Source organism: Scardinius erythrophthalmus (assembly GCF_964197995.2).
Source record: "Scardinius erythrophthalmus genome assembly, chromosome: 8".
NCBI lineage: Eukaryota > Metazoa > Chordata > Actinopteri > Cypriniformes > Leuciscidae > Scardinius > Scardinius erythrophthalmus.
Window position 1 is genome coordinate 6,167,925 of NC_138228.1, and position 15,391 is coordinate 6,183,315.

The 15,391-nt window shown below is 39.6% G+C and overlaps 2 protein-coding genes across 3 annotated transcripts; both read right to left on the reverse strand.

The window, feature by feature from the left end:
* Positions 1 to 271: 271 nt before the first annotated feature.
* tspan3a (tetraspanin 3a) lies at positions 272 to 12,149 on the reverse strand. 2 transcript variants are annotated; one of them, XM_081372509.1, is made up of 8 exons: positions 11,961 to 12,149; positions 5,218 to 5,409; positions 4,604 to 4,678; positions 3,365 to 3,466; positions 3,120 to 3,272; positions 2,954 to 3,037; positions 1,272 to 1,354; positions 272 to 959 (listed from the first exon to the last, which is right to left on the reverse strand). In XM_081372509.1, the coding sequence occupies exons 1-8, from the start codon at positions 12,021 to 12,023 to the stop codon at positions 788 to 790; spliced, it is 924 nt and encodes a 307-aa protein (XP_081228635.1). In that variant the 5' UTR covers positions 12,024 to 12,149; the 3' UTR covers positions 272 to 787. The 2 variants fall into 2 exon arrangements, with proteins under 2 accessions (XP_081228635.1, XP_081228636.1); XM_081372510.1 differs by lacking the exon at positions 272 to 959 and having other exon boundaries at positions 1,157 to 1,354; positions 11,961 to 12,120.
* Positions 12,150 to 14,062: 1,913 nt separating this feature from the next.
* ch25hl1.2 (cholesterol 25-hydroxylase like 1, tandem duplicate 2) lies at positions 14,063 to 14,896 on the reverse strand (the record flags this gene model as incomplete). The annotated part of the gene is made up of 1 exon (XM_081372710.1): positions 14,063 to 14,896. The coding sequence occupies one exon, from the start codon at positions 14,894 to 14,896 to the stop codon at positions 14,063 to 14,065; it is 834 nt and encodes a 277-aa protein (XP_081228836.1).
* Positions 14,897 to 15,391: the final 495 nt, after the last annotated feature.

Below are 15,391 nucleotides of genomic sequence, written 5' to 3' on the forward strand. Positions count from 1 at the left end.
TGTTATTATATGTAATATATTATTACAAGACCATTTTATACTATACAAGTACTTTTTTGTAGAATACCATTTATTTAATTGAATTTATTACAACAAAACACACAACTGTAGACTATTTTTAAATTGTCTCACATTTTTACTTGCAGTTTGGTGCCTTGTGTTACTGGGATTGATCAGGTTGAAGTCTTGCTTTAAAGTGTTGTATGTTTTGCAACCACACCATCAAGCCAAAAATGATTAATATCAGTGAAATGAAACAACATAAAAGGTGTCAACTTATGAAACATTTATTTGAAGATCGAAATTGCGAGCTTATTTCACCATTTTTTCCTCCCTATGTACATTCATTTAAACTAATACACTGTTGACCCTGTTCTACATACCTACATGTTATCCAAACTAACTTTAAACGATATATTACTAGACTAGTAATGTTCACACTGTAAGCAATGGAAAAAGAAGGAAAATAATATAAGAGTTTGGTAACTTTTAGGTAGTGCATGTAGAGTGTCCCCTGAAACCTCTTTACACTTTACATGTAAACCGCTGTGAACACCATTTTGAACATATAGTTCACTTTAGCTGTACGTTTTGGGCCCATAATGCCAAGTAATCTTGTGTGGTCAATCCAGACCTGTCTCTCACACTGCCACTGTCCCTGAGCAGCGGACTGGTGATGGGTGACGTCTGAGACAGCGGTACCACGGGTTGATCCTCATTTCCCCATCCCAGCCATTTCCCACCTTGGTATTTGTAATATAGAATTAAACCGTACACATAGTGCAAACTAACAAATGAGGAAAGCATACATTCCACATATTATTCCATACAATAACAGCATCTTCCACTCCATATAATAGAGACAAGGAAGAGAAAATGTTATCGATACATGTGTTAATGAAATCTTCTCAACGGGATTAAAAACTGGCTGTTCGCCATTTTGCAGTCTGGCCCAATGCCTTTGAGAGAAAGACAAAGGTTTAAATTAAAACGCAGTCATTTTCAGTGACACATACTGTATAAATAAATATTACGCGCTTCGCTTCACCCATCACCAGTGAATTGTGTGAGCAAACCCTGTGTGAGGTGTGTAGAAACAAAAAGATATATAAGGGCATATCCAGTGTGCCACCTCACCGACAGAACCCTGAGCCCAGTGTGTGTGTGTGTGTGTGTGTGTGTGTGTGTGTGTGTGTGTGTGTGTGTGTGTGAGACTGTTGGTGTGTGCATGAAAAGAGAGAGTCTTGTCTGCTAGGTTTTTTCATGCATACGTCCCTCCTGTGATGAGGAGCTCATAGGCCGGGTCCCGGCTTCTGCGACACAGCACGACACCAGCGCACAGCATTCCCAGCATCTAGAGGGGGAAAAAAAAGATAAAATATATACATGCATGTGTGTGTATTTATATATACAAAATAATTATATGCGGATGCGATTAATCGTTTCACAGCCCTAGTTTTTTTTCTTTCCTTGTGTGTGGGGATGTGTGTGTGTGTGTGTGTGTGTGTGTGTGTGTGTGTGTGTGTGTGTGTGTGAGCACGTCTCTTTTTTTTTCTCTCAGGTTTGTTCCGCCTTAATTGAACGTTCTCCGAGACGAACCGTGTGGCTACGTCTTTCTCATCCACACTGAAACGTTGGCAAACGCTAAATTCACCTTAATGCGCATGCGTAAACCCTCATAAAAGCTCACTGAGATGATACAGGCGGAACAGACATGATAAAGTTCTCATGCTATTCTTCTGGCAGGATCATTTTATTTCGCAAAATATCTCTCCATTCACTGATGCGTCCAGGTCGCACTCACTCACCATTATATGTTTGGTCTATAACGCAACTGCTCTCATGTTTGGCCGCAGGACAGCAAATGCGAGTACATTTTCTGTAATCTTTGTAGGACTGTGATATGAATACTAATAGTGTACAACGTAACAGCGAGAATAAGAATAGCACATGCACAATACCGGTATAAACAGACGATGGGCACGAAAGGAAGATGAGACCACCGCTGCCCGCCAACAGCACAAAATAAGCCAGAGGCGTCTAGACTTACTGACACTGATGTTACCAAAAGTGCCGCTCTATTTCAGAATCTTCAACAAATGGTTAAAAAAAGTGGGCTCTTAAAAAAAAAAAAAAAAAGAAGTTGTTTCCACGCACATGCTTGCCAAACATACAATAGATTTTGTCAAATTTCCTCTGTGAGAAAGAGAGATAACTTCTTCACACTGGCACCGACAAATTTAATCTAAGTTCAGACTGTGAAAAAAAGAAAAAGAAAAGGAAAACCAAGTCAAATAACCCCTGAGAACATCTGGTGTAATTCATGCAAGTTTGCCAAGAACAACCTAGCCTACTGCCCCGTTTCTTGCAGTTAATTCAGGCAGACTGTGTCAGTAATCATGTGTAAGTCACGGGCATGTGCTGGCCTTGCCAAGACACGGCCTCTATGCACCAGAGGCTTTCTGGAACAGTATGAATGTCAAAGGATGTGATTCAGCGGCTACAGGGCAACAGTGACGCCGCCGAGCGCTAGAACTCTGTCTGACGGGGAGACGAGCCATGACTTACATGACAACAGCTCTCTGTGGATCAGCAGCGCCAACGCAGATTTGAATATTCGCAGTGATCTAGTTATCAAACGTTTAATAGACAAAGCCGAACCGCTGTCATTTAGGAATAAGATTGCATGTTTGAATCGAGATTGCTATCATTTAACAATTAATCGTGCAGCTCTACTATACAGTTATTTAATTAAACCGCAGTCTCTGATTTGATAATCACGAAACCCGCTTGGGAAAACCTAGGCCTAAGCATTTGCATGACTAATAACACTGATCGACACTATACTTGCACAAAAAAAAGAAACTGAAGACATATTTTGCCTGAGATGGATTTCACTACTTATATAAGATAATGTCAGACCAAAAAAATATAATAATTCAGAACAGCATACCTGAATTGCAGCAAATGTCAGAGCGGCCCAGATGACGTACATCATGATCTCTTTCAGTTTCTTCACAACCAGGGCTTCACATCCCTAAGGTGGTTCAACGGACACATTAACATCACATGCACACGTCACTGGCTACACTCACAAGCACACGTCAGGGCTCTCTCACCTCCGGGTAGAGGTCTCCGGGACGGGAGAGGGAGCCGGTGCAGTTGCTCACGTTGGGTTTGCAGCAGCTCAGTGGCACGCTGTTGTTCCTAGACTCCTTAAACCAGCTGGTGTTCTTCCAGTCCAAGTAGTTGGTGATGCCGCAACAATGGAGCTTTACGTTGTGACGGACATCATGGTGATTTTATTAGGGGTCGGGGTGTGATTTATTGAAAATACAATAACCGAATGTTTTGTGCATCTCACCTGTCTCTGCACATAGTCAATAGCGCGGCTGGGAGCATCCATATTGGTGCCGTTGTACTCATTATACACTTTCTGGATGGAATGATTGACCTCATCTTCTACCTAGAAACATGTTCACAAGTGACAGAAATTAACTTTCCGTTACACTGATTTTCATGGCAATTTTTCAAATCTTATTAAATAAATGCACTCAATCAACCGATGTGTTCAAATGGCTGATTCATTCAGGAACCAAGCAAGTGAGTGACTTTATATATATGTGTCATTGAATCATTTCCTCAAACTATTTCTTGAAAACGTGGGACTGATTTCTTGAAATTGTGTCTAAAATGTAATTCACTTAATATTAACTTCTTGTTTATTGAAATATAAAATCAATATCACATTTGCAATTGGGCTGATATTCAGAAAAACAGCACTCTTGCTTGTGTAACATTAATTATATTTGTCCCTAGACCACAAAACCAGACACATGGGTCAGTTTTTTTAAATTGAGATTTATACATCACCTGAAAACTGAATAAATACATTGATGTATGGTTTGTTAGGACAATATTTGGCCGAGATACGACTATTTGAAAATCTGGAATCTGAGGGTGCAAAAAAATCGAAACATTGAGAAAATCTCCTTTAAAGTTGTCCATTTATGTTCGCGATTGTGCTGCATTCACTCACAAAAATAAATGTTTTATATATTTACAGTGGGAAATTAAAAAAATATCTTCATGGAACATGATCTTTACTTAATATCCTAATGATTTTTGGCATAAAAGAAAAATCGATAATTTTGACCCATTTAATGTATTGTTGGCTATTGCCACAAATATACCCGTGCGACTTTTGACTGGTTTTGTGATCCAGGCTCACATATTATATGTTATAAATACAAAAAAAAAATACAAAAAAAATCATAAAATGTCTTTTTTCAGATATTTTGAATTTAGAATATTTAATCATTTTGACAGCAATTTTGCCCCAAGCCCCCATTAATTTCTGACGCTGACAACACTAAACCCTTTCATTATGTAGTAGGTGGAGATGTATTTTTCTAGGCTATATGTCAGAGCGCATTGCTATACAAACAGTACAGCACAACACAAGACAGATATTGCATTGTATGCGTTGTTCACTTTCGAACACAACTGAAAGGGTGTGAGAAGGGCTTTCATATAAAAAACAAAAGAGATGTAGGCACTCCTATTTCAATAAATATTGACTTCCTTTACATGCAGGACTTACCTTTGCTCTGTAAATATAGCCTAGAACCACCACAACCACCTCAGTCACAAATACCAGCATGAGAATGATGACAAACTGTAAAAAAGGGATGCAAGAAAATGGGGATTCAGCAAAGCAAGCTATATAAAAAACGCTAAAACTATCATATCCATTTATTTTTAGCCTAAACTTGTCAATAGCAACTACACTACGGTTTAAAAAGTTATGTTGACCAAGGCTGCATTAATTTGATCAAAAAAGCAGTAACAACAGTACTATTATTACAATTTGTTATTTACATTTTCAGCATCATTACTCTAGTCTTCAGTGCCAAATCAAATCATTCTAATATGCTGATTTGCTACTCAAGCAACATTTCTTATTATTTTCAATGTTGAAAACAGTTATGCTGCTTAGTATTTTTGTTATTAAAAAGTCTTTACTGTGAGTTTTGATCAATTTAATGCACCCTTGCTGAATAAAAGTATCAACCCTATCCCTAACAAATAAGAAAATCTTACAGACCCCAAACAGTGGTGTATTTCAAAGAGAGTAAATTATGATAATTTTGGGGTGAACTATCCCTTGAAGAAAAACATTAAAATGCAGTGCTGGGAAATTAATATTTTACTAACTGTGGCAAGCCCGCAGCGGCTCTCTCGAATAGTGGCGCAGCATCCAATGAGTCCAATAATGAACAACAGCGCTCCGACTGCGATAATGACAATGGCTGGGATCAGGGTGTACACATCCTCAAAGAAATGGTCATAGTCATCATACGTGATAAACACGTAGGCTCCAACATAGCACAGGATGCCAGCAGCGGCCTAGAAGTAGATAACAGAGTTACTTATCTGAAAGCGGATATTATGTGTTTTCATGCCAAGAGATTAAACTAAAAAAAATTTATTAAATTGGTTTGAATGCAGCAAATCAAATTAAAAGAGTACATCAGAATAAAGGTAAGTGAGAAGCCAAACACAAAATTATTCATGCCACTTTGACTTTCAAAACAAGTTTAATAAGTTTTTGGAATGCTGGCCAACAAGAAAATCATGATCCAACATTGAAGGTCAACACACACAAAAGCTCATACTCATCAGGAAGGAAATGAGACAGGAAAAAATAAAGGCTACACTTTATTCTGATGGCCCACTTTAGACATTCTACGAACTAGAAGTAACTTTGCAACTAGATGTCAATGAACTCTCATTAGAGAATTTGTTAGGGATGCACTGATATTACAATTTTGGCCGATACCAATAACCGATAATTCTTTAAACCATTAACCAATATATTGGCCGATAAATCTAAATTCTAATTTTTTATTTAATTTTTGAGAGCCTGATTACAAAAACAAAAGTCTCTCCATTAAATCCATGTCCCAAGCACACAATTATAATGTTCTTCTCAGTATAATGTTATGAAGCCTATATGACAGACTTGCACTGCACGTTGCACTTAATAGTCAGGTCCGAATCTTCAAGATTGTGTAACCCTGTAGGCATTTTTGAGGAAAAGTTGTTATACCACATTTTTAGAAAGTTCAATGTCTCCTGAATAAGGATCCACCGTATAACATTGAAATAAGGGTCCCATTTTCTTGTAATTGTTATCGAAACAATAGGTGCATTATTCACAGCCGAAACACTACAGGTGGATAGGGTAAAATTTTTAAGTTATAGATATCACCATAAAACCTTTCCAGTTTTTCACTTACATATAGACAGACATTTTTTGTATTACAAGTTTTCTGAAATGTCATGTTTACATATGCAAATGAGGCATACCAGTATATATATATATATATATATATATATATATATATATATATATATATATATATAATTTGAGGGGCAGGCATACCAGTACGCGGTTCTCCCTTTCGGGCTAGCCCTGTCACCTCGTGTCTTCACGAAGGTTGTCGAGGCAGCCCTTGTTCCTCTTCGGGAACACGGGGTTCGCATCCTGCACTATCTCGACGACTGGCTGATCCTAGTTCACTCTCGAGACAAGGTTTGCGAACACAGGGACCTAGTGCTCCGGTACCTAGCTCTTCTGGGCCTTCGGGTCAACTGGGAGAAGAACAAACTCTGCTCCGTGCAGAGGATCTCTTTTCTCGGTATGGAAATCGACTCGGTCACCATGTGCGCGCAGCTTACGAGCGAGAGCGCGCAGTCACTGCTGACTTGCCTTCGTCAGTTCGAGGGCAAGAGTGCGGTTCCACTGAAACTATTTCAGAGGCTCCTGGGGCATATGGCAGCCGCAGTAACGCAGCTCGGATCGCTTCATATGAGACCGCTTCAGCTTTGGCTTCGCGATCGAGTCCCAAGGTGGGCATGGCAACACGGCACGCTCCGAGTCCCAGTGACTTCGACCTGCCGTCAGACCTTCACCCCGTGGACGAACCTCAGTTTTCTACGGGCTGGAGTGCCCATAGAACGAGTTTCCCGTCATGTTGTTGTATCAACAGATGCCTCCACAGTGGGCTGGGGCGCCATGTGCAATGGACATGCTGCCACGGGCTCCTGGACAAGACCCCAGCGCCTTTGGCATGTCAATTGCCTCAAGTTGCAGGCTGTACGTCTCGCCCTGCACCGCTTCTGTGCGTTGCTCAGGGGTCAGCACGTATTAGTCCGATCAGAAAATACCACGACAGTAGCGTACATCAACCATCAAGGTGGTCTGCGCTCCCGCCGTATGTCGCAACTCGCCCGCCACCTCCTCATATGGAGTCAGAAGCGTCTGAGGTTGCTTCGAGCCACGGCAGCTTTCACGCTTGGCTAGGTGCCTCCATGTGCATGGTTCCCCCTCTGGGCGACCCCCACGTGTGTATTCCACTGTAAGCCTCTCTGAGCATGTGTCTTTCCCTCGGCAAGCCACCTTGCCATCCCTGGGGTTGAAATATTCCACCTGCGGCTGGACACCCCAGTGATTCTCCATATGCAGCCCCCTGGGGTCATGTGTATTCCAAGTCCCCCCCTTCGGGCTGGGCATAATTGCATATTTCCACTGAGATATGCTTCCCAGTGTACCTTGGTACCTTGGCATAATTCCAGCAGCCATTAAAAACTGTCCCTTTCATGTTAATGTTGGCTTTTCATTGTTTACATGTTTAAATATTCTGAGAATGCATAGTTTAGTTCTAATGTTTAATGTTTAAACTGCAATAAATGCATTAAAACTTTTTTTTAGTTTTTTTTTTGGCAGCCATTTTGTTTTTATTGTTTATGCCAAAACAGTGATGTTTACAACTTGTTATACGGCAGAAATGGATTCAGCACCTAAAAATCATATAGAAACAACACTTGAAGTACTTTTCCTCAAAAATGCCTACTGCATCTTATCCAGGGCTATTTATCTATTTTGGGACTCGACTATAACTGTACTTTGCTTTTTGAAGTGATTCCAATCATATTTCAAGCAATTCATAACCATCATGTGAACAGTCCGCATCTGAAATGTCTCGGCTGAAGGAAATAATCCATTATTTATCAGCTTTAATATATCGGGCAAATTTTCTTATCGGGCCAATGACTATAACATTAAAAATGAAAATATATTGGTCGATATTGTGCGTTCCTAGTATAGACTCTGTTAGGTAGTATTAGGGTGGAATATGTTGACTTGTACTTGTATTTCTAGTCAGTATGTCTGTTGGGAGCATCAAAATAAAGTGTTAGTAGATATTACAGTCTACTAATACTCTAATGAGAGTTAGTTGACATGTAGTTGCAAAGTTACTCATAGTTAGTAGAATGTCTAAAGTGGACCATCAAAAAAGAAAGTGTTACCAAAATAAATGGTTAAATCAAATCAAATGGCTACAAATAAGTGGTCTGCGTCCTCCATGGACCTCCAGGCATTTTAGGAAAAACTTGTTTTATAGGGATTTGGTCTTTCCCATTTACAATAGAATCATAAAACCTCATTTGAATCAATGTAGCACAGCTTTCAGGCTCTAAAATTATGAACAAGGATTTAATAAAGCAGCCTGATCCCTAATAAAAGAACAGGAGAGTGTCATACTACCTCAATCTGCCAGGAGGAGACTTCATTCAGTCCCAGATTAAAGAGATTAATCAAAGGCACAAAGACAAGGAAAGCAAGCTGACAGGTGAAGTAGTGTTCCTACAGATCCGACTGCTCAATTTAAGTCTTAAATTTAAAACTTTGCCCCCAATGCCCCAGTTCTGTCAAACCCAATGTGCACAAAATCACAAGTTAGTTTGTTTTTGTTGATATTTTTATTTTGTAGATTCTAAATGTAAATTGTTTAATATTTTATTACATATTGTACATTATATTAACGTATGCCTAAATTCACTTCAACATCACAACATTTGACATTGGTCAAAACTATGAGACATGAATATCAATCAGTTTATTCGATATTAGCTAGGATATTTATATTAGTAAATCTCCATTTGGAATATTTTTCTCCATTATTTTTTGTCAATTATTATTTTGATCAATTCTTTTTTGTTCTTATTTAACTGGATATTGTCTTTATCAAAACTGAATTATTATTAATTATTGTATTATACTGAAATAATGTCATATTAGGAACTGTTTTAAAATGTGTTCTTTGTTGTTTTGTGTGATACTGGAATCTGAAAACTGCTATTAGTATCCGTAAGGATTGCTTACAAATTCCAAAAGGAATTGCCTAAGGAGGAATTGGTTTAATAAAAGCCTAAATTCAACCTTATCATCATATAAAGCGATCGAGTCTCTTCAGAAAATTTGGACTAAACAGCTCAATTCATATGGATTAGTTTTACAATCTCTTTATGAACTTTTTGAAGCATCAAAGTGGTAGTTGCGTAGCTATCAATGGAGGGACAGAAATCAATAGGCTAGGCTACTGTCGTAACCCCGTTTCTTTGAAACATTGAGTGGAGAGATCCACCTATGGGAAGGGCATCCGTACCTGACCTCTGCAGAAGCATCCAATTCCACCAAGTCTGGCAAGACAGACAGAAGCGTGCAGCCAATGCCCGGTAAGGGCTGTTCTCCAGTTGTATTCGCTTCTCGTGCGGTAATCGGGGCAAAGCTGGTGGATCTCTCCACTCGATGTTTCAGAGAACCGGGGTTACGACAGTAACCTATTGTTCTCTTTCATCATCTCGTGTTCGAGATCCACCAATGGGAGAGACATGGACAGCTCCCCGATTCCCCAATACACTCTCAGTGAGGTTCTGTAAGCCAGAGAAAGACGGTCACCCAAAGGGGTGGTGCCTGACACGTCCCATAATCATGAACCCGCCATACTGACGCACACACATAACTGCTGTGTACAGGCAGGACGTGAAACGTGTGGCACACACAAGAGAAGGAAGGGTTAAGACGACCCCACCCCCAAAATCCGAATGTGCTACCGAGGTTCTGGTGACATCCAGCCGGTAGTAACGCACAAACGTATGGGGAGAAGCCCAACTGGCAGAGCAAATGTCCTGCATGATGCTCCCCTGAACAGAGCCCAAGAGGCGGCTAAACCCCGAGTGGAATGAGCTCTGACGTACCCTGGGGGCAGGATCCCTTGTCCAGCTGTTGCCTTAGTCGTCCAAAATCTCCACCAGGTAAGCGGAGAGGAGGGAGGAGACATTCAAGGCCCTGACAGCCAAGGCCGAGGATCTATAAGCGGCCTGGTGCACAGAGGCAGAAAAACAATCCATCTCGTTAGGCAAGACCGGCTTCTGGGGAGCGAGCAGCCCGCCCTGGACTGGGTTGAGGTGCCGATGGCTCGATAGCGGGGGGGGAAATCACCCATGCCGAGAGCCGCCATATCCTTCACCTCTAGACCCGCAAGACCGTGTTTTGAGATCGAGCGGGTCTCTCCAGTTGTGCCTCGTGCTTCGCGCACGCTGAGAGGACGGGGAAGAGCTGTTTCCTCGGACCGGGAGGGGGTCCCAGCACTTTCCCGTCATAAATGTCCCTTTCCTGGTCGGTGGTGCTCTGTGGAGCTGGCCACTCAATGTTGAGGCGAGCGGCCGCTCGCTCACACACTTCCAGGAGGATGGACTGAGGCAAGGCCGCGGGGGCGTTGGCCTGGGGAATGCCAGAGGGCGGGATGGCCTCCTCGTCCTCTGAGACCCCGAGAATACCAGCGTTATCGCCATCACCAAAACAGGCCGGTTCGTCGACGAGCGGGAGGTTGCCCGCAAAGATGTCCTCTTCGGGGGAAAGCAGGATTGGGCTGGTCAGTCCCCCAGGAGGCCACCGGTAGCACGTAATCGTCACCGTGTCCCCCATCCGAGTCAGAAAAGCCGAGCTCGACACACTGGGTCGCGGTAACTTTAAGGTGGCGACGCAGAAGTTTTTTCGGCAGCATCAGGCAATGACTGCAGTTCTCCAAAGCCTCTTCCGCGTGCCATTTTTGTCCGACAAAGCAATCAGGAGAGTTAGCAGCTAACATTGGAGGATTTGAACTTGAAAAACGAAGTGTACTGATGTCTTTCTGCAGTTAAAACAACATTCCTTCTTATGTTTATTTCCTTCTTATCCTTCTTTCATGTTTATTTGATGCTATAAATTAACTAGAATAAAGAGATGATCGTTCCACGAGCAGCTTTATGAGGCTCTACAGCGATCTGTCACGACACATTAAAGAACTACAAAACGGTATTTATTGTTTAAATTTCTTTTGTAAAAATGACCAAATTTGAAAGTTGAGTATGTATTTTTCACTGTATGAGAACATGGTGAGTGGAGTGAGAGCGCCGTGGCTTGTCGGACATAGCAACAGTAACTAAAGGGGGCGGGTCTTTGCGAAAGGTCAAATGGATGCTTCTGCAGAGGTCAGGTACGGATACCCTTCCCATATGGGGGATCTCGAACACGAGATGAAGAAAGAGAACTTTCAGATTTCATCAAATCAAAAGATCTTCATTTGTACGCCGAAGATTCATTTAAGTGTTACGCGTTTAGAGCGATATGAGTAATTACCGTAATTTTTGGGTGTACTATCCCTTTAACATCCCAAACAATAAAACTTAACCTGCTTCGTGGCTAAAGGAAACAAAGAGCCTGACTGGCCAATTCACGAACAGCAACTCATACAAGGCTAATAATATCATTTTATACTGTCACTGTTGATTAGCCATTAAAAAAATCTTAAACGCAGAATCATTAAGACTGAATATGTAAACAAACATTGCAATACGCAGCAATAAGCAGTTTTTTAAATAATGCATTATAAACACATTCGGCATATCAAATAGAGCAAAGTATGCATTGTATTTCAAAAGATTGTATAAATGAATTGTTAATGTAAAAGACTCAGTGTGTGTAATAATGCAGCTGCTCGACACCTGACTGTGTCCATCTGACAACACTGACGCACTCTCAAATTCAGTCTCAAACACCTCAAACTTACCCAAAATATCAGGTTCAGGAACACCAAGACCGTCTTAGACGACGTAATCCCACACTGGCCCATTATTAACAGATGGAAAAAGCAGTTTAAGCTGCAAATATAACAGACAGGCTGCAGATTATAAGATGGCTGTCTGTTTCCTGGCTGCCATACCACTGCTGTGTGTGTGTTTGAGTCTGATCCGGGAACAGTGCCACACAGCGGTCAGATGACGCACTCTCATTGGCTGTGCCAGCCTATGACAAGAGGATTTATTTAGGTAGGAAAATAACTGGGTTTTGAGACACAGAAATTTTATGACGTTATATTGTTAATAGATTTTTATTAGTAGCGCTTGCTTTAACAAAGCATCGATCAAAACTATCATTATATGACATGTTATATGACATTTTCTTCAAAAAATTCTTTATTTCATCTTTTGTAACTGCTAAGAACTGCATATTTTCTTACCACATCAAAACATAGACCTGTGTATATCTATATATAGGGACATATCTATATATATATATATATATATATATATATATATATATATATATATATATATATATATATATATATATATAAGTAGGTTCACATGCAAGAGTTACACAAAGGGATTTAACAAAGTAATCTCTTTACTGACACCTGCTGTTACATCATTGAATTGCGTAATCACTAGTCAAAGATCAATTGCAAGCCTACATGCATACAACACATGACTGCAGGTTTGCAAGGTCAACTATTTCATGACATAAACCTCAAATGTTTAAATATTAAAATGAACACTAGCAAAAAAAAAAAGAAGAAAAAAAAAGGGAAGAGAAAGAAACACCAGGCTTTGAAATGAGAGATAACAGCAGTGCAATCTATTTTGAGTTTGCACGCATATGCAAATCTGCTTTATTTTAATAAACTGTATGATGGTTGAGGGTTTTTTCTTCTTCCTCTTGTGGTTGGTGAACCACGTTTGGTTTAATATCTTTCTACCATGTAAGAGGAACAAAATAATTCTTGATTTACATATTTTCCCCATCCAAAAATTTTTTTTATTCAGATTATTTGGTTTTAAAAGAATTTGAGGAGATAATATCGAAATCTCTTCCTTTTGATATATATATATATATATAGTGCTGTCAAATTGATTAATCGCATCTAACATAAAAGTTTGTTTATATAATATATGTACAATATGTGTGTTTACAAACACACACACACACACACACACACACACATATATATATATATACTGTATACACACACATATATAAACACAAACTTTTATGTTAAATGCGCGTAATCGTGATTAATCGATTTGACAGCATATATATATATATATATATATATATATATATATATATATATATATATATATATATATATATATATATATACTGTATATATATATGAAGAGTTCAGATGCAAAAGCCTCTAAGTGCCATCTGAAATTTTCTTCTAAAATGATAATTTTTATCAAGCTCATATATTTAAGTTCAGTAATTTCACTTAAATAACAATTAATAGGTAGTTTTCATTGCCATTTAAGTGAAATTACTGAACTTAAATATACAAGCTTGATAAAAATTATTATTTTAGAAGAATATTTCAGATGGCACTTAGAGGCTTTTGCATCTGAACTCTTCATATATATATATTAATAAATCATATCAGGTTTCTATAAAATACGGCTTTAAGAATTATGGATAATAAACTAAATCAATTACATTATAGCAAAAGTATTTTTTATTTTATTTTTCATATCTGTAATACTAGTCTTTAAATAGTTTTATAAAGGTGTTTTCTAAATTTATATATTTATAAAAAATCCTAAAAATGTTATATATTTATATAAGATTTTACCAGAATGGTAAGAATTTAACAAACAACTCAGGGGCAGCAACTCATCTCCCTGTAAATGGTTCCAACTATGGAATATTTTAATATTTAAGTTATTTTATAATGATGGTTTAAAATCACCTGCAGTGTATGTACATTGCATCGATTTTAGTTTATTTGTGCTTAAATCCTTCTTGTTGCACTGTCTGTATACAAATAAAATCAACGTCAAAAGTTCTGCCTGAGGCAAATAAACATGCACTTTTAATATATATTTCCATGCATGCTCATCTTTGAGTTTTAGCAAAGCTAAAATCAGCATGAGTGCCGAACAGTTTATCCCAGTGACTAAAATGGGGTGCAAAGTTAGTATTAGGTTTCTGGTGATGCACATCATGCTTGCTCGGACCTCCATAAACACCAAACGGGATCAGACGAGACGTGGACCAAGGGAAATCATATCCGCAGTGGTCTTCCACTGATACGTACACGTGGACCACCATGAACATCCAGGTGGTGAGCAGATGACACCTCAGCAGGACAGGGTTGAGCGTGGTCCAGAAGCCCACCGTGACCAGCTCCCACCCCCCGAGGCACTGTGTGGCCAGAGCAAAGGGGGCAGAGTAGTTATGGTGGATGGCATGGAAAGTCACATACAGCCAGCGGATCTTGTGATGCAAAAAGTGCCAGATAAAATACTGTAAGTCAAAGAGAAGAAGGTTTCCAGTCACCCCACCTGCAAGTTCAAGCAATGTAGGTGCTTGTTCAGGCAGAGGAACGGGAGGTCTCCACAACCACTGTGCCACCGCTGCGGGAAACACCAGAAGTAGGTGATTATAAAGAGTAACTCCACTGCAGTGAAGGAGCATTGCATTTGTGGGCAGCTTGTTGGGTTGAATCTTGTACTGGTAAATAGCTGGCCACTTCTTTCCCACCACATCGCAGACTAGGTAGGGTACGCAAAAAACAAAATACGATGCTACGGTCAAAATCACTGGAAAGAGAGGAGACCGAAGAGTTTCAGAGTGGTTGAGTCGCACGTAGTCCCACAAAGGCTGCAAAACTGAGTCTTGTGTCTGGTAGGCCTCCCAAATAGTCTCAAACACACGCACTTGTGTCATTTTCAAAATTTATCTGACTATATTTCTTTCAGCATCAAATAAAACTCTTGTTTAGCTCTCTTAACGACATTCTCCTGGAGGTTTCATGTGGCTCAGACTTTGTAGGCTACTGAAATATTTATATACTCATTCAGTTTGTAAATTATTTAGGGGTGTATTTTGATGTAGACATTGTTTACACAACGTAATGAATATATTTATTTACATTATAGGATTTAAAGATGTGTTTTAGGACAGTTTGGATATGAATTTATTGCTCAGTACTTGAACTTGCCCGGACATGCTCTGTTGTAATTCTACTCCGTAAAGCAAGAGGGCGTCGATGACGTCTAGCTCAAAACACTGAAAAAAATAAACAAATAGAATGCCGATTAGCATAAAGCTGCATTAAATGGGCGTGGCTTTGGCCCATACGTTCTCTCTGATTGGTCAGCTATGATTGGGCCAAATATCCAATTCTTCACCGTGTATTTTTAATTCAGTGAATATTACCAG